This window comes from Eutrigla gurnardus (genome assembly GCF_963514095.1).
Source record: "Eutrigla gurnardus genome assembly, chromosome: 13".
Lineage (NCBI taxonomy): Eukaryota > Metazoa > Chordata > Actinopteri > Perciformes > Triglidae > Eutrigla > Eutrigla gurnardus.
The window spans coordinates 25,653,913-25,676,235 of NC_139936.1; the positions used below are offsets into that span (position 1 = coordinate 25,653,913).

General features: G+C 43.8%; 1 protein-coding gene across 2 annotated transcripts; it reads left to right on the forward strand.

Moving 5' to 3' along the window:
• Window positions 1–752: 752 nt before the first annotated feature.
• On the forward strand, window positions 753–21,861 carry LOC311022856 (uncharacterized protein). 2 transcript variants are annotated; one of them, XM_084024427.1, is made up of 7 exons: window positions 753–873; window positions 8,476–9,440; window positions 11,575–11,626; window positions 13,128–13,254; window positions 14,375–14,517; window positions 18,858–19,100; window positions 20,169–21,861. In XM_084024427.1, the coding sequence occupies exons 1-7, from the start codon at window positions 793–795 to the stop codon at window positions 20,877–20,879; spliced, it is 2,322 nt and encodes a 773-aa protein (XP_083880553.1). In that variant the 5' UTR covers window positions 753–792; the 3' UTR covers window positions 20,880–21,861. The 2 variants fall into 2 exon arrangements, with proteins under 2 accessions (XP_083880553.1, XP_083880554.1); XM_084024428.1 differs by having other exon boundaries at window positions 18,861–19,100.
• Window positions 21,862–22,323: the final 462 nt, after the last annotated feature.

Here is a 22,323-nt window from a genome sequence, read left to right on the forward strand (position 1 = left end):
GGCCCTGCCACCAGCACCAACAACAGGACCATAGCAAGCCCAAACACTCGGTAAGCCTATGGACACCACCAGCATGCAGGGTCCCTCAGCAGCGCTCCCGTAAGCAACCTGAAGACAACAACAAAAAAACAATATAATGTTTAAAGTGTTTTTCATCCGTCTCCAGTCATATGACAAGGTTAGACTAGAGAGACTCACACAGTTGGGCCTAGAAGGCCACGTCTAAATCATTTTTATTGAAAAGGCTTACTTTGGTGCCATCTAGTGGTAGTGTTGAGGTAGACACTTTGTCGGACACAAAACTGATCAAAGATCTTAAAACAACACATCACAATTATTTCGTTTTCCTGCAACTCAAAACGTAAGCAATACGATGCTAGACATTTTCCTTATTATATATATATATATATATATATATAATAATCACATAAGGCATAAGGAAAGCATAACAAAAACATTTTACTTCTCTCCATCTGCTAGACTAGAATGGAAAAAGGAATGGATTTGAGGAATAGAAATATAATAACTCGACCAAATTATGTTTACGGGAATGAGAAATTGCATACAATCTACAATAATATTATTAAGTTTAAAAATATTTTAAAACATGACATGGAAGTGTTAAAGTCAAGTCTAGGCTCGTTTTTAAACAGGGGTCTGGTCCTGTGTCCGAGGTCGCCCATGAGCGATGGAAGCGCGCTCCCGACACTTCAGGTGAATGAGGGAAGCAGAGGAGCGGGACACGGTGCAGTCAGTGTGCGTCGCATTCAAAAAGGAACAATTCAGAGGAAAATGAGTTGCGTTACGTCGCTTGGGGCGCATGTTGTCACCGCCACATATCTACTCTTCGTGATGGGATGCGTTGCACAGAAAGTAAGTTGGCATTTGTTGACAATAAACTTGACAATTATTCAGCAGCTTCACCTCCAGCCCCGCTTGAGTGCCGTGCTCACACGCATGGAGAGAAGCAACGCCACGGACGCCGTTCGTAAATCTTTATATTTGAAAGTGTTTGCATCTCGAGGGGAATTCAAGCAAGTTATTTAAAGAAGATTACAAATACGTGTCAACATTCAATTCGGCTCACACGTGAAACACGAAGAAACACTTGTGTCAGCTGCATTTTAAATGTAAATGTAGTTCTTTCAACCCAAACCACGTCGGAGGAGTTAGGACGCGGCAGGCTACGTGTTGAGCCAAATTAAAAAACAAGTTGACATTTTAATTGCCTACTGTAAATGTTTATTTTTTATGGAAAGCACTTCTGCCGACTTTATCACAAGACCACTCTGCTTCAAAAACCGTCCAAGTTCAAGCATGAGAGCAGAGAAAAGTTTGGCAGACAGCGTTTGACTTTCAAATGTACAGTTTTTACTATTGGGTTTTGCGTACGTTCTGGTTGGCAACAGAATAGTTCGTAGGCGAACATTGCCTTCTCAAAGCGCAGGCCTCTGACATGGTGAGGGTTGTGTGGGAAACCAAATATATTGCATAAACAAATGTGATCTGTTGTCAGGTTGGGAGTTGAAACGGTGCCTGTCCATAACATCCAGCTTCCGCCTCACGTGGCTTATAGAGCAATGCGACGTTCACGTCCAGCTTCGTTATTTGTTTTTGTAAAGTAAGTATCCCATGTGCTTATCGGACAATTACAAACTGAAATCTCGAAAAAAACAAAAAAAACACTGTAACGATTAAAACGAATCATTTACTCCTGTCTACATTTGCTTTTCCCAAAAATATATATATTAAAGTTTTTGCGGCTATACTTTTAAAATTCCCAAACCTCGTGTAACAAATCTCCAGTGGGATGTTTGATGGGCTGCAGGCTGTTTCAATGTTGCTGCTCTTTAGGAGTCAGAGAATGGCACGCAGAGTCCAAGCTGCTGAAATGAGAACCACATTGAGAGCGTGTAAACCCTGTGTTTTACTTTTCATACTTATTGAGGCAAATCCCCAAAGCTTTGCCTTGATATGTGAGGAGCTCACGGTCAAGAGTTTGTCTCCAGGAAAACTGACATTCAGGAGCTGCTCCTCAGGCATGATTTGCATTCAGCTATGATTGATGAAGTCAAAGCAAGCGTGCATGGGTGCTTTAGAGTTGATTGGTTGAGGTTTAACATTTGTTTTGACGCCATACCTGAAGTGTCACTCTATAATTTGGTTGCTATGGATACTGGCACTAACTACATGTGTGACTACAGATGACAGGATATACATTTTCAGCCTCCTGGAATAGTCATGTGTACACAGACAGCTGCAGGGGTGGTCCTTGCTTTTTGCTCTTTTAGAAAACATATGTGATGTTTCATTGCTGAGTAAACAGTGATAGTTAAACTGTGACAATATTGTATTGTGAGAGCGGAAATAAGCAATGTTCTTAAATGGAAAGGGATGTGTTTCATATTTGATGTGCTTTCTAAAAATAATTTTGAAGCAAATTATCCAAAACTTCCAGTCCCATGTCCTTTTTTTTGTCTCATTTTTTTGTCCCCATATGGGACAGCTGCGAGTGTTAAATCCCAGAAGGATCCCCCTTGACACTGAACGATCTCCTCTAGGACACATTGTCAGCTAGGAGAAGCTTCCACCTGTCAAGAGTCATCCTCTTCCACCGATGGAGAATGGCGGCTCAGCAGCACAGTTCTTGGAACTAGACAACAAAAGCCCATGGTATATTGAATTGTCAACGTCTCATGCTTTAGTTCCTGTGTGCATAGGGTGCTCACTATCTTTGCAATTATCTGCCTGAGAGGGCACGGTAAATGATGTCTTTGTCCTCCGCTCCCCTTTTGTATTAAGTTGATTTTTGGAACAGCATAAACAAGCTCGGAATCTATTCTATTCCCCTCTGAAAAAATGGGAGGCATCCTAATCTGTCAGTCCACAATTCAGTGCTGTGGACGAGGCAGAGTGCATTTGATCTTTGTTTTGTTGCTCCGCTCGTCTGTCTTTACGATAGAAAGAGGGGACATTCATCACTAATTGAACCGAGTTGTAGGTCTCCAGTGAACTGTGATTTTTGCTTACTCCTCCCATGAATTATCTGACAATCTGATACACACAATCTGTCAACAGATAAACATATCACTGCATTGGATTTGAGAGGAGATGGGATGCAAAGCCCGAGTGAGTGAAAGCTATCCTCCTTTGTGTTGCAGAAAAAAATCCATCTGCTGCAAAGTTAGACCGACCAAAACAAAGATGGTAGCTGGAAATCATATTTGTTCTGCCTGTTCTCGAGCTGTTTGACATTTGACTGTCACTCGTGGTTGTGTATATTGATGTTTCTATTACTTTATATTTTCAAAAAAAAACAACACATTCACATTTTTCTGGTGTTTCCTTGATAGGAAACAACTTTGCAACTTGAGGAACCAGTTAAAACTCTTTCGTGTGCGGCAAAGAGAATGTTTTATTTTTTCATCCAGATGGTTAGAAGTCTGCAGATTTTTGAAATACCTTCAGAATAGAAGAATAATCAGATGCTTAGTTCTGTAATACCAATACATGAGCGGTTCAGTGTTGGGAGAGATGATTGTAAATAATTGAGCTTGTCTGGCCATTTTGATGCAGATGTTGCACTTGGATATGTTGTGGTCTCCATTTAGACCAACCTCTGGTTCTGAAAAGTGAAGCCAATTCCTAAGTGCCTCACACTGGCATTCTCTCTGCTGGCCATCAGGGGGTGACTCGTCTGCTTACAAAAAGAAGTCTGGTTGTTTAGAAGTCTATGAGAAAATGGTTCTACTTCTCTCTTGATGTATTATCTCAGTAAACATTGTAAGATTATTTTTTTCGGCTAGAGCGCCGTTCAAGCCTTTTTATTATTTTTATTCAGACAGTGTGGAAACAGGGAGAGAGAGAGAGGACGTTGAGCCTCTGTACATGGGGCGGCTGCCCTAACCACTGCGCCACCGGCCGCCCCATCTCAGCAAACATTGTAAACATGAGTTTATGGTCTCAATCTCTAGTTTCAAGTCTTCTTCAATCCAGCATGATGTTCATTTAGTACATGATGGTCGGCAGCCTTGCTACCGTTACTGTTGCTAACAGCCCTAATGCCCGACCAATACAATTAGCTAGATGACTTTAACCCTTAGGTGTAAAATTGACTTTGAATTATGAAGCTAACTTTTAAAAACTGGCTACATCCACTTTCTTACAGTCTCTGATTCTGATTCTTTGTCACTATGGTGCAGCCCAACCTATATGATTGGACTTCTCACCATGGGCGCTGCTGAAAGACTAATTACCATGGATGCATTCACTGGATCACATCCCACAATCTGGAAATGATTTCCCCAAACTGGTTGAAAACACTGTGGAGATAAGGTCACGATTCACCGCAGGGATCCAAAGACTCGCTTTAACACCTACCACAGCAGCAGCGAGCTCTTTTTAGAGGAAATATGTTAATAGGTTTTCCCACCACAAACATGGAAAGCCTGCTTCTGCCTGTCCTTTCGCTCACCCAGTCACATATCTGTGCGAGTTCGTGGACCACAGTGGGAATCGTTCCCAGCGTTCCACTTTAACGTGACCGATGGCTCTGTAAATAAATTGTTGATCAAACATGCAACGGCTCAAAGAGGCCTATTCATAAGTCACTCATGATGCACACGGGGGTGTAAATATGCTGAGTCGGCTCGACAGTGGCCAACAAGGGCGACCCTAAAAATGCCTGGGCTTAATCAGGCCGCCACACCGGTCGTTTGTAAACTCACCCTGGCTGGAACGACCGCCACTGACGTGAGCCCATCAGCAGAGGCACTGACATCACAGGGCAGATATGTGATAAATCCTGGGCTCCAGTATCAGCACTTTTCACAGCTGTGGAAAATGACCCCAAGGAGCTTCTGGTTTTTCTATCTCTGTATTTGCAGGCAGCTGTTCTATATAGAAAAACACAAACGGGGCATCTGGCTGATATTGACTTGTCTCAAGCTTTTTGGCTGCATGGCGCTGTTCATGATTGATATATGGGAAACCATTGTTGTCTAAAAAGAGGAGCTTCTTCATATATTATTATATGTAGTTATTGTTTTTTATGTATTCTTTCATACCCTGCAAGCACTGTCCTGTTGCACATTTGAGGAAAAAGTGCTTTTTATTCCAATTGAATTAGTGGCACTCCTTGTCGAGCTCAAAAAGCTCCTTTTATTATCTGATCGGTTTCAGTCCCATCCTGTTTACAGCATGCATTCTTACATTCTCTACTTTAGTAATCACATTTTTGTCTGTTCTAACATGTAGTAGGCTGCATCCTTGACTGTATTTTCTTTAATACGATTTCTCCTCAGATTTGTATCGTGCAGATCTAAAAAACCCTCTGACTAAATTAAGAATAATGGAAAATTAATTTAGCGCCTATTACAAACTGTACAACCTCAAAGCTGTGCTGCGTTGATATGGCTCCAGACCTGAGAAAATTGAGTATGATTGGAAAGCATCCTGAGCAGACTGCTGCTGCTGCTCAAGCTCTAGCCCTGTGAAGCAGTGTCACTTTTCCCCTCCAGTAAACAGGGCTGCTGAGGATTCCTGCCCCCTTTTGAGGGGCCCGCCTGCCTGTTTATGAGCCAGTTCGCGGCTGTTTGTGCATGAGAGGCAGAGTGTGTGTTTGTGTGTATTAACAGTACTTCAGCAGAAGCCAGCTCGTGTTGCAGAGTTTTCACAGCGGTGTCGTCAGCCTGGGTGGTTTAAAAAAATCCATGTTACAGCCAACAGTTAGGTCAGACTGCAGGCTTCTGTTTTGTAAAATAAAGTTTACTGACACAAGTAGTGTTGTTTTTGGCTTGTTCCCCTTTATACTACAAAGAGAGGTTTCAAAGTGATTCACATACAAGCTGGAAGAATGGTACTATGTTTTGTTTTTGTTTGTTTACTAATTTTACACCAAATCCAACCTCTTATAGAAAAATATTGTAGTTAAAATAGTTTCCTTTGGATTTCAATTATATTTTTTAACAATACATAATATTTAAATGAAAATTAATAAAATATGAAGTTATTTAAAAAATGATAATAGAATTGTAGTATACAAACAAATCAGCTCCACAACATCAGCAAAATGAATTTAAAGTTGCCTTTTTGTTATTAGACAAAACTCCATCATGGAACGTGATTCAATCACCTTCTAGGTTTTTTTTTTTTTTTAAGATGTATTGATGCAAAGTGAAAACGATAGAACAATACCATTATCTCAGGGGCCTCTCAGTAATGACAGCAGCTGTTCTGATGTTTCACTGAACAAGTCATTTCAGACAATTATGTGCTCAGTTGATCTACTTCTGTCCAGGGAAGCTCCTGTCAGTGGCACAACTGGGGCATAATGACCAGCCGGCTCTTATGTAAACTTTCAGCTTGCCTCGTACTTCTTAGCATCACTTCATTAAAATATGATCTGCCCTCCCAGTTGGTGGAGTGGCTCACCAAAACGGCACTGCGCCCCATTGTTTCGCCATGAGAAAAGGCATCCTTGAATAATTAGCGACCTGCCAGTGGAGCGGCCTGTGATGTAACAGAACCAAGATGTTTGGCATTATAAGAATGTCCCATTTCTATTCGACACTGTGGCACTTTGGGGCCCTTTCATGTGTAGTCTAGCATGCACATCCCGGGGTTGCTTGGGACCTCCCGGCCGCCTCGTCTGGGTGGGAGAGGTGACACAATTCCCTTTCATCAGATGCAAGATTTCGCTGCATACAAGGGACGTGTAATTCATAAATCAGCATTATTTGCAACATCTACTTCTCTTTCATACCTTTTTTAAAAGTTGAATTGGCTGGAAGAACTGTGAGAAATGAGTGAAACGTGTCTTTAAGGGACGTTTGAGGAAAGGCCAGCAATGCAACATTATGAGCAAACATACATTCTCTCACCACTGGTCATTCTTGTCCTAAAAGGGGACACGCTGTACTTCTCTTCCCCCTGTTAAGCCCCCATATTGTGATGTGGTTCATTGCGCAACCTCGCTGAAATCACTGCGAACCCCAAATCAGCTTACTCTCTTCAGCCTCAGCAGGAATGGCATTGGTCTGTTCAAATGTCAACCGTGTAATTCTTTGCTGTAGTGCATTCATTTCTAGTGAGTGTGTAGGTAATGCAAGTGTACCATGCCATGTGCCAAAGTAATTGCTTCCAAATGTCAGACCGGGAGACAAAACCTAAAATACAACCATCTTAAAGGCATTTAATGATCAAAATTTACATCAGGATGGTGGTAGTTAAATATATATTCAATTTAGCATGTTTTTTTTAAATATAAAGCAGAGTGAGCAAACTGTTAATGTCATGTCCCTAACAGTCCAGTGTCTCTGACTATACAGCCTATGGCTTGTACTGTAGTAACCAGCAAAACGGTTACTTGAATTGATCATGGTGTATCAAATAGGTCAGGAGAGAGTTCGGCTGTGGACAACTTGTCGATGGACCTTCATGGTTTGGGGGTAGATGGTGAGTTTTCTTCCGTTTTTCCTGCTGCCCTCCTTGCCCTCTGTGACCCCCATGTTATATGCTGTTGCCTGGCTGGGAGGCTGTCAGCTGTATCAACTATGGAGAGGGCTTTTGGTTTGATCGTGAAGACCGGAGGGCCTAGAAAGTGGTCCTCTCTTCCAGTCATTATTAAAATTGCATGTAGATTTTGCTACCGAATCTACTGACCGTGGAATGCCTTTGATAAATGCATTCAGATGTCAATAGATGGTCCATGGAGCAATCAAAGTGACTGTCTGGCTCCAGTAGACTCTAGCTTTTCTTATGTCCCCGTTGCCCTCTTTCTCTCTTCCTATATCTCGTATGCTTTTAGCTTAGTCCAGAGCACAAGTATCGCCCGCGGGTGTTGGTTTCTTACCTGTCTGGCATGGGGGTCTGCCAGTCTGGGTCATTCCCACAGTCCAGAACCGAGGCCAAAAGGAAAGCTCATAAACACACAGGCCCCCTACAAAGGTCTGGTCCTCAGCTCCCTGGCCCAGCCACACATCTGCCTCCGCTTAGATTCAGGTCCCCCACACACCTGGGATGAATTACAGCCAGCATGTTTGAAGAAATACCCTCCCCTGGGTTACCCAAGCAGGCAAAAACACAGACTTTGATATAAAGGCAGAACAGCAGGGTTGAATAGTTCAGTTTCAAGCTGGTTTATGTCAGCGAGTAATCGGACCACAAGTCGAGTGTATTATTTGCTGATAGGTACCTTGTTGTTGTTACCTTGTTGGTGCTTTTGGCACAGAGAACATAATCACGTAGTGGCTATTAAGACATGACTCATCTTAGAATTTAGGCAGAGTGTAATATAATACTGGTCAACATCGAAGAATAACATGATCTTCAAAAGCCCTTACCTTGGCAGTACTACCGCCAGAGCTGCAGGAATCCTGTACCTGGAATAAATCTCAGTGTGAAATGTTTTGGTTATAATGCCTTTTTAAAAGCAGGTTGAATGATACAACTAAGTTAATGTGATTCCTATTGCAGGTATACTTTGACTGTGGTGCCAAGGTGGATGTGGTGGATGTCCAAGGCCTCATTCTGTCCCCGGGCTTCCCCTACAACTACTCTTCTGGGACACACTGCGTTTGGCAGTTCTTTGTGCCCGCTGATTACCAGCTCATTCTGGAAATATTTGACTTTGACGTGTTTGAGAGCCATGACTCCGCTCCACAGTACTCTGCCATCTCTAATTTTGAAGAGGAAGAGGTGACCTTCACTCCTGGCAGCTTAGTGGCGGATAAGACTTCATCAGGACCTAAAGAGCCCATGCTTCAGAGTGTGGGGGACGCCACAAAGACGAAGCAGTCCTCCGAAGATGGCGAGGTCAAACAAGTAGTGGTCCAGGAACAGTCCACAAAGATGGAGATCGCCAAAGTCTCAAATTCTGCCAAAAGATCCACGGATGCCTCCTCTGGACTATCTTTGCCACCTCCCCCCTCTCTCCCCCTCCTACCTGGTGCTGTGCCTCCAGGAGACAAGAATATCAACTCCGCCTCCTCGTCTCACCTCAGGGAAGACCTCAGCCCCAGTGTTAGCCCGAGCACAGTTGTGGAGGAGACCACCTTGGCCTCGCCACACTCCACTGACACTCTAGCTGTGAACCCCGAAACCCAGCACTCGGTGCTCGATGCCTGCCCCCATGATGTACTCTACATCTCAGACCTCATCACCTTCTCCTCCAGGTTCTGTGGGTCCAACCGGCCTCCCAGCAGCCAGCTGGTTTTCGGCTCCAGTCAGGAGATGGTTGAGGTCATCATGGAGCTCATCACCACCACCCACTGGGGCCGCGGCTTCGCTCTTCTCTTCCACTACCACAACCTGACGGAGCCGGTGGGGGACCGCCGCGCCTCTGCTCCCACAGCCAGCAAGGTAGACACTTTGCTGGCTGCTGTGAGTGGAGCGGCCTTCTTCACAATGATACTTACAAGTGCCCTCTGCATCGTTTTCAGGTAATACGATGAAAATGAGCACAGACAAATAGATAGAGCGACAAGAATCTAGTTGTCTTCATGTCAGCTCAAATACAGTTGATTCATTGACTTTTTTTTGCCAATAATGATCTACATATTCTCGACATAACCTGCAGTCAGTCATTAAATGTTAAAATACTGGTTTCACTTTAAAAGGTCAGTCGCTTAAAGTTAAAAACTGTTTTGTTTAGTCGTGATTCATGATTATCAACCCCGTGGAGATATGATGGATTGCCACATAGTTGTATTTTTTTTTTAAAATGTTTTATGCAATGCCAACTTGTATGAAACAATGATGAATCATAGTGCCTTGGATGAGCCCCTTACATTCTCTAGTGTAATCAGCAGGTGGACATTATGGTTCAGATTGAAATGTCTCAACAACATTAGCAGCCAGCAAAGACTCTTAAGAGTGTGATTTTCTCAGATAAAACCTTTAGACTGTTATCATTTTGGTTTTCTTCCTTTTTCGAAACCTGAACCCAATTTAACCTTAGTGAATATTCTTCTGACAAAATGATTATCTTTGATTTCTCCCATGAATGAAAATGGGCTGGTCCAACAGTAAATGCACACACTCTCTCTCACACACACAGATGTACACACACACACACACACACACAGTCACCACTTTGTTATGTTGACTCAGCTGGAAGCGTCAGTCCCTGATGTGGTGACCCTTGGTGATTAGTTGGGTTTGGCTGCAACTGTGCGGCTTCCTTGATGTGGAGCATTCACACCATAGACAGCGGGGCATTCAAGGTACAGCACCTGGCATCAATTCCAGCACACAATAACACAGAAGCGCCATGAAAGTGAATGGGCGGGGGAAAGGGGACATTGAGGAGAATTAAAACTCAATGTGAGTTTGGTACCGATAGCATTGTCAGACAATCAAAAGGTGTAATTTACAAGCTGTTCCCTCTTGTCCATCCCAGGGGACAATGAACACAGGCTGACGGGTTACGTTTGGAGGTTTGTAATACTATCTGTTCTGACGAGCCGTCTTACAGGCCGTTTTACTCATAGTCCAGATAGATTAAAAATCCAGGAAGGTTTCGATTTGCGTCGGCCTTGTTGTGAGAAAAACCCATTTAATATAATTTGTGTCCATTTCAATGTCTCCAACTCATCCATGAGGCACAATAACTCCACAGGTGCTCACTATTAATGACAGGGAAAATGGAAACACGTGTTCCATAAAATGAATCTTGTAATTAACAAGAACAACAAGAGTTATTCCGATGCTAGGAAATGCATCACCATGAAACGGCAGCCTCGGTAGCTGTTTTTTCCCCTTGTTCAGTTGTTCCCTATTAATTTAAATGAGTTGACAGAACTCATTGAAAAACAACTAGCCTGCCGAGCAAGGCAAGACCTCGCGAGTTTAAAGCAGCAGTAACTCCCAAGGTCCCCTCTGGTCAGAAAACAGCCAAAGGTGGATGAAAGTCACAGCAGGGGTTGCCCTCAGTTGACCAGCGGCTGGGAATGAACTCATTCAGCTGTGAGAGTAATTTTTAATAAGAGGGTGCTTACATTTCTGCATGCTTCATCGGTTCATGTGGACTAAAGATTGGGACTGAAAAGCAGGGTAAGAATCGGCAAGTGATATTAGTCATTTTCTCAGTTGTGAAATGATCTAATATTAATAGCCACCAGTATGTCTGTGAAAAAAACGCGCTGGACGGAGCTATTGGCAGTGAAAAAACCAATGAGTGCAACGGCGGTGCATCCTGACAGGGACAACATCTCAGTAACAACCACGATGTGAACTGCTCCAGTTGTGGCATGTGTGAATGCAAGACCATGGCGCATCCTGCTCCATCAACTAGCACCACAACAGAGCAACTATGAGGGGAAATGGCCACGGGTATGTTGGAGCGATTACATGTTGAGTGAGGTGGTTATGATGTCAAAAGGCTCCATTTGCAGTAGAGTTGTATGGAATAGTGTCCATTTTTACATTTCTGGTCACATTGTGAAAACCTCAGGGATCTTTATTCTTGGGGGAGCTCTGCCAGGAGTGGAAAAATAGGGGACATTCAGAAAAGCATTTTTTTTGGATGTGTCTGTAATTATAAAGTGAATGGCTGTGGTACTGTATATTTTCCAGACCCAAACTGTGTCCAAAAAGATCCGGCTCCTGCGCATCCAGCCACTCTGAGGTACGGACACTGCTGTCTACTCACTCTTTCTGCCCACAGACTGTCTTCTCATCTTCTCATCTTTGTCTTCTCCCCATCCCAGGTGAAAACTTAATGCACTGTAGTGTATTTAAAATAGAATTACATTTTCAATATTATATTGCTAATATACTTACAAGGAAATGTACAATCTGGAAATATATCAACACCTTTAACGCAATAATTGTACTATAATACACCTCTAAATATATTGTAGGAACATCAACATAGTGAAAGTTGTGTCATTTCTAAAGTTATACTTATGTTTAATACTTTGTTGTTAAATATTTTTTTCTGTATATTTTTAAATGCCCTCTCTAAATAAGTAGGCTATTGGAACAATGCACTAGAAGAATATTTAACATTTTATTAATTAATTGTAATAAGCCAGAAGTATAATTGCGCATACTATTATGACAGCAAGAATATACTAAAGGTATATTGCTTATACATTAGTAAGACACTCAATAAATTTTTTATATACTTGTAATATAAACTTTAATTTCAGTAATGAAGCATTTCAATGCATACACGGCCAAGTACACTTGAAGTTTTTCCATTTTAGCACATAAAAGTACACTAAATACACTTCAAATTGTGCTTTTCTACAATATAAATTAAACTAAAATACACTAAGTACAAAATGAGTTGCTCCAAAATGCCAAACTAAGCATTAACACACAAAGTATACTGATGATTAGTGCAAGTACGCTCAAGTATTGTTTGAAATTTGATACACATATATTTTATTTTCACAACGGGGACCTTACCCTCTCTCCTCCTTTACCTATTTTCTTTTCCCTTGTCAGGTAGACACTTCACTCTTCACATTGATTCCTAGGATTCTCTCAGAGGAGGAATATTTTGGCTAATGACTCCCTGAAGGCTGTGTATGAATAACGTTGAAGCTTGTTCACTCTCATTATCTCTGCTAGTTGTGTCTAACAATTACATCTTAGTACTTTTATAGCTGATGTTTAACCAATATTAAACATGATCAACGGTGATTTATTAAAAGACGGAGTCAACAAAAGTACATTCCGATCCCAGCTGACATTGGGCGAAGGTTGCTGGTCTACCACAGAGCTAACATGTAGAGACAGACAGGTAACCAGTCTATCACAGGGAGACATGTAGAGACAGACAGCTAACCAGTCTATCTTGCCATCTTGCTGTGCAGTCATCCTCATGTGCTCATGGTTTAGTCCCAATACAAGGGGGCGATGCTCGTCTATCACACATCAGCGGTGATATCCGTCAAGATATTGTCAGAACCATTAAAGAAATGGCTCTGAGCACTTTTCTTTTGATGAAAATGGAACGCTCTCCAGTGCCCTGCAGCTGCTCCTCAGCCAGAAAAGGGTGCCATGAGGACACCAGAGCCTTATATGAGAACCTTATACACCTGCACTTACCATGTCTTTGTCACGCTGAAGCCCCATGGATAAAGCGAATGGCGTTCTGCTGTGTGCCGGCGTTGTAGGTGCCAGAGGGCGTCCAGAACACCGCCGCTGAGGTCAGCGAGCTGCAGCTGATGGCTGAGAATCAAGCCAACCTGGAAGCCACCCGGACCGAGCACGACAACAACAACGACAGCCTGCCACACACAGGTCGACACACACAGGCACACACACCGGGGATGGGTTTCTAAACTGATTCATGCTGATTTCCTTGCTCTCCCTTGTAAACTCATACATACTGTATGACCTCGTGCCAAGGTGTCACTTATATTGATTTCGATTTTCACAACATATTAAGACGTTTGACTATAATCATTTTAGGTATGATAAAGAATTATATAATTTCCTGAAAATATGTTATAATAATTCCTTCAGGAATACAAATACAACTCATTTATTTCCCCGGCAAAGCAATGATCTGATAAAGGTTGAGTCATTTAAAAGTGACGGCCTGGGATTTTAGCAATGTGCCTCAATTGCTGTGACCTGTTTGGATGGTGCTTATCTCTGCTCATGTTAACCACTCAGTTCTTCTTTTATTTCATTTCAAACTGCCAGTACTGTTTCAGAAAGTGCTCCTTTCCCTCCAGAAGTTTTCCTCTGAAAGATTTGCACTCACACGCCACAGGCACCACATCGCTATTGTGCTAGAAATATGCCGTAAGATTAACTTTAAATTAAAACAGACTAAGGACCCCTCTGTGGACCCCGGGTGGCTCCATAGAGTTTTCAATGGAAAGGAACGTTGCATTAGTTGTGCAGCAGCACACAGGCTTGATCCTGGAACAATCCAAAGGCTTCTCTCCCTCTCAGTGGGCCTGAACCCAGGCTGAGAGATTTGTGGGTTGTGGCATTTAACCCACAAAGCAGCCTGGGAGTAGTTTGAACAACAGGGGAGTACAGTCTCCCTCTCTGTGTGTTCCAGTCACGGTGTAAGGAGTTTACACCAAAACACATAGCTTATAAACAAGAGTTGTGATTAGCCAAGTCTGCATGTTGTTTCATTGAAGCATTTAAATTGCCGTACAGCATCATAAGCTCTGCTGCTTTTCTGAGTGGCAAACGGTCCTTCCTCCAAGAAGCAGGCGGCCTGAATTCAATGTTCAGTGTCTGCGTGAATTACACATCAATGGAGCTGTAATATACAATGTTGAATGAATCTGCTCTGTACTACCATTATGGTAAAGCATTACAGTTATCAAAATATAAAACAAAAAAGGCCTCGTCATCAATGTTCTAAACATATTTCAATATTGTTCTACTTCTGCAGTCAGTGCTGGCGGCGACAGCTCCCCGAGTGCAGAGGTGGACCTTTCCTGCAGCGGTCTAACTGAACTGGACCTCGGTGCGGACGAAGTCTTCATTGCATCTTCAGCCACTTGTCCAAGCAGGCTACCCTTCTCCCCTCACACGGTAAGGCTGCGTTCCATGCCGATACAGTTGTCTCTACACTTCCGAGTTGGGAAGGAACTTCACTTCAAAGAGAAACATTAAGCCCTAAAAACTTCATGCTAGCATGTGGTTCAGTGGATGGTCGGTGAGTCGGTGGGACTGAAATATCTCAACAAAAGTTTTATTTGAAAGTAGCATTGACGCTTTACAGGGGGCCGTACATTTTTTTTTGTGAAAAATGCTCCCAGTCTCAGTGGTCTCAGGCCATCGCCTCGCTGATCCCCTGAACCAATGATCATCAGAGGTGACGGGGCGTTCATTGCTTTGAATTGTGTTCCTAATAAGACTGACACCGTTTTATTGGCGTACGCATGGTTCAGTCGAAAACTATGAAAACTACGAGGACATAAATGGGAAATGGGGATAATTGGAAGATGGAAGAAGTGTTTAGGAATGAGAAATGGTTCAAGCAAGCTTCTTTTTTTTCCTCCACTCTCTTTCACTCTCTTTGTATTCTCTTGGAATAAGAGTTGGCATAACACAGATCTGGCAGCTTTTTGAAGGACTGGCAAGCTTTTCTGCAGCCTAGGCTAATGGAGTATTATCTACAGAGCCAGATTCCCAGCTCCATTTGTGTGTGTGTTTGTGTGCAATGCATGCTATACCACACAGTGTGTGGTCTGCCTGTGTGTGTGTATGTGTGTGTGTGTCCTAGATGCAGACGTCCATGTAAATAACGTTTGAGAAATGCTACTGAAAAATACCAAATTCATCTTCGCAGCATCAGTGCTAGGTGAACTTTCAGGTTAGCGTGGCACTTTTAAGACCACAATCCTCCAAACATGTGGACCCCCCATTTGATAACATTTTGTTGCAAAGAAGCTTCAATTTAGTTACAATAAAGGAATGAAAAGACTTTAAAACCTGGATCAAGGGAAGTCCGGATCAAAATGGTCTTGTACATTCCTCGCTGCCCTAAATTCAAGAGCCTTAAGTCGAGAGTTTCTCTTTTTCTGGTGGATTTCAAGCTCCTCCAGACACCCCTTAAGGGTCTCACCTTCAGAGCCACGGCATAAAGCGACAATGTCGGGTGGCCAATTTCTCACCTCGTGTGTCAAACCTAAAAGTTGCCATTGTGTTCTTGAGGCTTTAGTGGCCAAAAGAACATTTTATTTAAAGCCCTAGCTAATTCTTGTCTAGACAAAGCTAGCCGCTAGTGATTCTGTGTAAAGGATTATCTGGACTCGTTCTCTGTCTGATGGTTGCAACCCCTAAAACCTCCCCCTCCCCCGATCAACAGCAGCTGACTGATCAGGAAGGAGAACTTGGCCTTTGCACATCTAACTTGTCAACTAGCCTCGTCTGGTTGCTGAAGCAAATATGAGCTATACAAGCTCCAAATGAAGGGTCCTCTTAAATCATGTCTTTGCACCTGTAAATACAGCTCAGCAAGAGCAACAGTAAGAGGTGTGTGCAAACACAACATCATAAATGACCGAAATCCTTCCAAAGCACCTGCTGTTCTCTTCACAGCTTTACTTAATAAATGATGATTTGAGATTGAGAACATGAGCCACAAGCGCTCGGCTGGCTGCTTGTGTGACGGAGCGGGCCAAGCTCATCAGCACTGTTCCTCCTTGTTAATCCTTTCATGTAGCACACAACACAGTCTGCAGGGAGACGTTCAGGTGCTGGGAGGAAATGCAGCAGGTGCAATCAGCAGTTCCTAATATCACTACCATAAGGACATGTTAGAATAACGGTTCACCTGTATTTTTTGTTTCGGCGCGAAAGGGGGAATCGTACTTCTGGCGCTTATTCAAAGGTCATATTGTTAACATTTTTACTGAAACGAATAATTACAAAAAATACATCCATAGAGCTTTTAGAAAGGTGCAGAATCAAAGTATCACTCATGAGAAAAATGAAATGAAAAAATGTTTTTGATTGTGAATTAATAATTTAAAAAAATGTTGACTGGTCCGAAAAGAAAAAAGACGTGTGATATCACGTGGTATCTCTGCGTGGTATCTCTGCACGTCAGGGGTCAAGAGTCTTTGGGGTTGCCAGGAAAAACAGAAAAATGGAGTTTGACAGTAAGCGGGCGGCGTTCCCGTACCAGTCCGAAGTAACAAAGTAACCCAAATGTAGAGCTTCATGTTGCAAAATGAATTCATCACTTGACATGACTGAGTCAGTCTGAGTGTCACTCCAGTCTACCATGAAAACGCAGGTTGTTTAACGAACTGGCAACCCATTGAGGACGCATGCGCTTTGTGCAACAGCTGTGTTGTGACGTGAATGCAATGGAAGGGGGGTGTGTGAGTGCGACATCTAGTGGCTGGATGTTATAAATTTTGTCAATAGCACCTTTAATACGTCACACTAGCGCTGCCACCGTTGTGTTACACGTGTAAACGGAGACTCCGTCCTGTTACACATGGAAACGGAGACTCCGTCCTGTTACACGTGGAAACGGAGACGGCGTCCTGTTAAACGGAGACGCCGTCCTGTTACACATGTAAACGGAGACGCCGTCCTGTTACATGTGGAAACGGAGACGCCGTCCTGTTACACGTGTAAACGGAGACTCCGTCCTGTTACACGTGGAAACGGAGACGCCGTCCTGTTACACATGTAAACGGAGACGCCGTCCTGTTACATGTGGAAACGGAGACGCCGTCCTGTTACACATGGAAACGGAGACTCCGTCCTGTTACACGTGGAAACGGAGACGCCGTCCTGTTACACGTGTAAACGGAGACTCCGTCCTGTTACACGTGGAAACGGAGATGCCGTCCTGTTAAACGGAGACTCCGTCCTGTTACACGTGGAAACGGAGACGCCGTCCTGTTAAACGGAGACTCCGTCCTGTTACACGTGGAAACGGAGACTCCGTCGCATTACACGTGGAAACAGAGACGCCGTCCTGTTACACGTGGAAACGGAGACTCCGTTGCATTACACGTGGAAACGGAGACGCCGTCCTGTTACACGTGGAAACGGAGACTCCGTCGCATTACACGTGGAAACGGAGACAGTGTCGTGTTCACGTGTAAACGCGACGGACTCTCTGTTTACACGTGTAACAAGATAGCGTCTCCATTTACACGTGTAACACGACGCTGTCTCCGTTTACACGTGTAATGCGACGGAGTCTCCGTTTCCACGTGTAACAGGATAGCGTCTCCATTTACACGTGTAACACGACGCTGTCTCCGTTTACACGTGTAATGCGACGGAGTCTCCGTTTCCACGTGTAACAGGATAGCGTCTCCATTTACACGTGTAACACGACGCTGTCTCCGTTTACACGTGTAATGCGACGGAGTCTCCGTTTACACGTGTAACAGGATAGCGTCTCCGTTTACACGTGTAACAGGATAGCGTCTCCGTTTCCACGTGTAACACGACGCTGTCTCCGTTTACACGGGCCACAAACAGAAGTTCAGTAGAAACGGTGCGATCGCCGCTTATTGAGGGCTTTCTTTTCCGTCATTATGTATCTGTGTAAAAACACCTATAGTGGGGATAGCGCCAGGTAGCTCAGTGGAAGAGATGGCGCCCCAAGTACCGAGGCTAAGTCCTCACTGCAGCAGCCTCAGGTTCGAATCCGACCGGCGGGCCTTTCTGCATGTCGTCCCCCTCCTCCCCCCTTTCACTCTCACCATGTCCTCTCTCAATAAAAAGCAAAAGGGCCCCCCAAAAATGTCATCATCATAGAATAGTGTCATAGAAAATAATTGCATGACATAAAAATGTCATCACTCACTATACCATTAACTGACATTAAAAAAAACCCAAAACAAAACATGTTAGTAGTATGTTTATTAAAAAGTTTATTATTATATTACGCAATAAAAAGTTAGATTGTACTACTTCTACATACTGTATGTAAGAGCTTTCAAAACTACGACGATAACACGAGATGATTCATTTGTGGAATTAATGTGCACATTTTTAAGGCATTAAGGCTGTTGGCTCTCTGGCTGGGATGTTCAAGTATAAAAAAACAAAGATGGACATTAACCTCTACCATGGAGCCTACTCAGTCGCCCAGCTGGAACAATAACCTGATAAACAAACTTTAACAAAGAAAATCCTAATTCATCAGCAGCTGCAGTCTGGTGAGTCTCCACACATCAAAACCATTCTCTTTTTGGGGGGTTGTCTTGTTTTTGCTTCCATTGAACCTGCTGTCACTTTCATTTACACCAGAGCAGGTGAAATCACAATGACTCGTGCTTCCTGAATGGACAGACTGACATCCCTGACATTTAACTTGTTGTTATACTGTGATGGTTGCTGTGATCGAGCAGCGTATACAGACCATAGACCAACATGCAATCCGTGTCTCTTAGCAGCGGGAGAGGTTTCAGCGGCACAGCGACACCGGTCCCAGCCCTGCAGGGGACTGGCCCTCACCCAACTCCACCGCCTCACCAGCTGGTTCCAGGTCTGCCAAGGATGGCAACGGTGGCTGTACCAGACCGAGAGCCTGGAGCGTACGCACCTTCCAGGACTTCCTCCCTCCGCTGCCGCAGCTGCATAAGAAGTGGTGCAGCTGGAACTCCAACAGTCCCTTCACCAAGCTGGTGGACAGCGTCAGTACTACACCATTATTCATCCCTTTCATACTCAGGACCATTTATTGCATGTGAAGATGATGAGGAGTGCCTTGTGCATTCTTTCCCCAAACATGTCCCACAACATTTTACAAATGTGGGACTCGTTGTGGGACGGGTCTCTGTGAGAGATTAAGCCTGCCACACAATTCTTTCCCCCTGGAGTGTACACCACTCGGATGGGGAGTAGGTATGTATGTAAAGGGATGGGAATTTCCTCATTTTCCACCCACATCTTTAGATGGGCACGTCCAGGTATACTCTTGTTTTTGTATTGGGGATGCAGAATGGTTAGTTTAAATGTACCACATCTATGTCATTAAGACATTTTTTTTATTGCAGATATGTTTAACTAGGGGATAGGTTCATTGGTGACTCTAAATTGCCCGTAGGTGTGAATGTGAGCGTGAATGGTTGTCTGTCTCTACATGTCGGCCCTGCGATGGACTGGCGTCCTGTCCAGGTGTAACCCGCCTTCGCCCAATGACAGCTGGGATCGCCTCCAGCCCCCCCGCGACCCTGAATACAGGATAAGTTGTAGACGATGGATGGATGGATGGATGGATGTTTAACTAATAATAAAGCATAGGGGTAATATGACATTAAAAATTATATTTAGGTGTTAAAAAGTCACATGGTGCATGGTTCACGTGACACGAAAGCCAATCGGCATTGAGATTCTCTTCCTGTCATCACTGAATCCAAAACGGAGACAAATCATACAGTCTGTGGTCCAATAGTACCTCACCCTGATCCAGAGATTATTATTTGAAATGCTTACTGAGCAGCTAGAACGTTAGCATAACCCACCTCCGAACACTCCAGACTCCATTCAGAAAACAATCATTTTAAGAGGTGTTTGCTTATCGTCTTGCAGACAGACCTGACAAAACATGACGTTTTACAAATTTTCATGTGACTTGCTAGAAATTCACCGAGTGCCTCTGGATGATGTCATGACCTCAAAGTGGACCAGTGTTTGGACTCCCCCCCCCCCTTTCTTTCTAATTCTAATTTCTTAAGTTTTAAACCCTCATATCATTCCAGGCTCCATCAGGTTTGGTAGCTGACTGCAGAGGTGAAAACGGCAGGAGAGTCTTCTCAGACGTTCACCTGGACGCCACGGCGGACAACAGCACCATCTCTGACTCGGCCCTCAGCAACGCCTCCTACCCTCTGTCGCAGGCCGCCCAGAGGCAGCGGCGTCTCAACTCCACCAGCAACATGCGGCGCCTGCGCTTCACGGGGCCTTGCTTTGGCCTGCTCTCCGGGCCGGCGGACCCGATGGTGGCCTCCGAGGTTCCTCATGCCGAGGGCTCTCCCTCAGAACCCAGCCCCGGCTCTTCTTCCTACACCCAGTGTCAGATGGAGGGTGGCCAGGTCGGAAAGAGACGCGAGTTCTCGGGCGAGGGCGACCACGTCAGCGTGCCGGTGTTCGCCATCTCGGAAGAGGAGGACCGGCAGCCTCTGGTCTCAGCAGAGCACCTGGACCAGACCTCTGCCGCCGCCATGCTGAATGGATTGGTCAAGGGGACGTATGAGGGGAAGGGGCCCGTCCTGGGAAACGACAGCATCAGCCCGCAGAATCAGAGGGCCAGACCAGAGTGGAGGCCATGGGGGAGCCAGGTGTCAGGAGGGGTGGGTCCACTCCCTTCCAACACGCTCACCGCCATGAGCGAGTCGAGCACACTCTACGGCAGCCAGTCGTCTGTCGGCCAGGCCACGCTGGTGCTGTGCAGTGTGACCAACCAGATGTGACAGGCTTTAAGTCAGTGCAAAGAGCAGGAACTCTGGTGGGCCAGGTTCTGCATTTCTGAACTCTGTCCGTGCCACCGCGTGAAACGTACATACGGTATATATAACCTACTTCTCTCATTTCTGAAATCAGCTTTTACAACATGATTACTACATATATATACTGTAGCCTCCTGCTGGCAAATATGGTCTTCTCATCCTCACTCCTTTTTATAAATTGTGTTTGGACAAAGATGGAATATTATGCTGCTTACTGTGCCATGGCAATGGCTGCCGTGGTATTTTTGTGTTTAAAAAAAAAAGAGAAGAAAAGATGACTGATTGCAAACATGAACAAAAAAGAAGTATTTTCTGAGTGAGTCCCCCAGAGCCCCCCGAGGTGTGTTCACACTACGGCTGCAGGAAACCAGCCGTGTCCAGGTAGATCCAGTGAATCCATCTGAATGACATTCACACAGCACCTCTGGGTGATGACCGTTTGATTCCCGGCGTAACCAGGACTTCACAACACACAAAGCAGCAGTAGTGGTTACACTGCTGATCCTGCCAATAACAACAGCTGAGCGTGGCGTGAACACACCTTTAATCCGCATTATTAACCAGTTTGATGCTATTCAGTGAGTTGTAATACTCCAACAATTGCACTTTGCTTCAACAGCTGCCATTGTTAGCTTTCTGAATTTTTTTCTTCATATGGTTATTTTGTTTTTTTAGCACAAGCTAACAAATGCTTAAACTTATTACACAACTGTTCCACAGAGCATAGACTGTGCATTAATATGAATTTTTCAACAATGTACGCTTACCGTTCCTAAGGCTGATATTGGATTATCAAAGGGAAATCCAAATATAGTAATAGTGTAGTAAATAAAGTAAAAGCATAAAAGCATATACAGTACTAGTATTAACTAGTATGTAGTATGAAGAGGCGACGAGCAACCACGATAGTATTTAATGTGATGAATTAATTCATGTAAAGTTTTAATAAAGGCTATGTCATTCACACGTTGTGTCCTTGATCTGATGCACAATGTTACACGATCAGTAAGACTTCAACCAAAACTACAATCACAAGTCACAATCTTGTCATTTTATCAAGTCATTTTATAACGTACAATACTATGACCTTTATGACATACTGTACTATGGCTCTTTTTTTTCATATCATATTATGACTGACGCCCCCTACTATGACCTTTTCATATGTATGTTTGTGTGTATATATATATATATATATATATATATATATATATATATATATACACAAAGTGGCCGTGTATATATATATATATATATATATATATATATATATATATACACGGCCACTTTATTAGGTGCACCTGTCATACTGCTCGTTAAAGCAAATTTCTAATCAGCCAATCACATGGCAGCAACTCAATGCATTTAGGCATGTAGACATGGTCAAGACGATCTGCTACAGTTCAAA

Bases quoted from the DNA above. Each gene is read 5' to 3' on its own strand.
- LOC311022856 (XM_084024427.1), top strand. From the start codon at position 793: ATGAGTTGCGTTACGTCGCTTGGGGCGCATGTTGTCACCGCCACATAT. The intron at 874-8,475 runs GTAAGTTGGCAT...TTCCTATTGCAG, and splicing joins TGGGATGCGTTGCACAGAAA to GTATACTTTGACTGTGGTGC. The intron at 19,101-20,168 runs GTCAGTACTACA...ATATCATTCCAG, and splicing joins TCACCAAGCTGGTGGACAGC to GCTCCATCAGGTTTGGTAGC.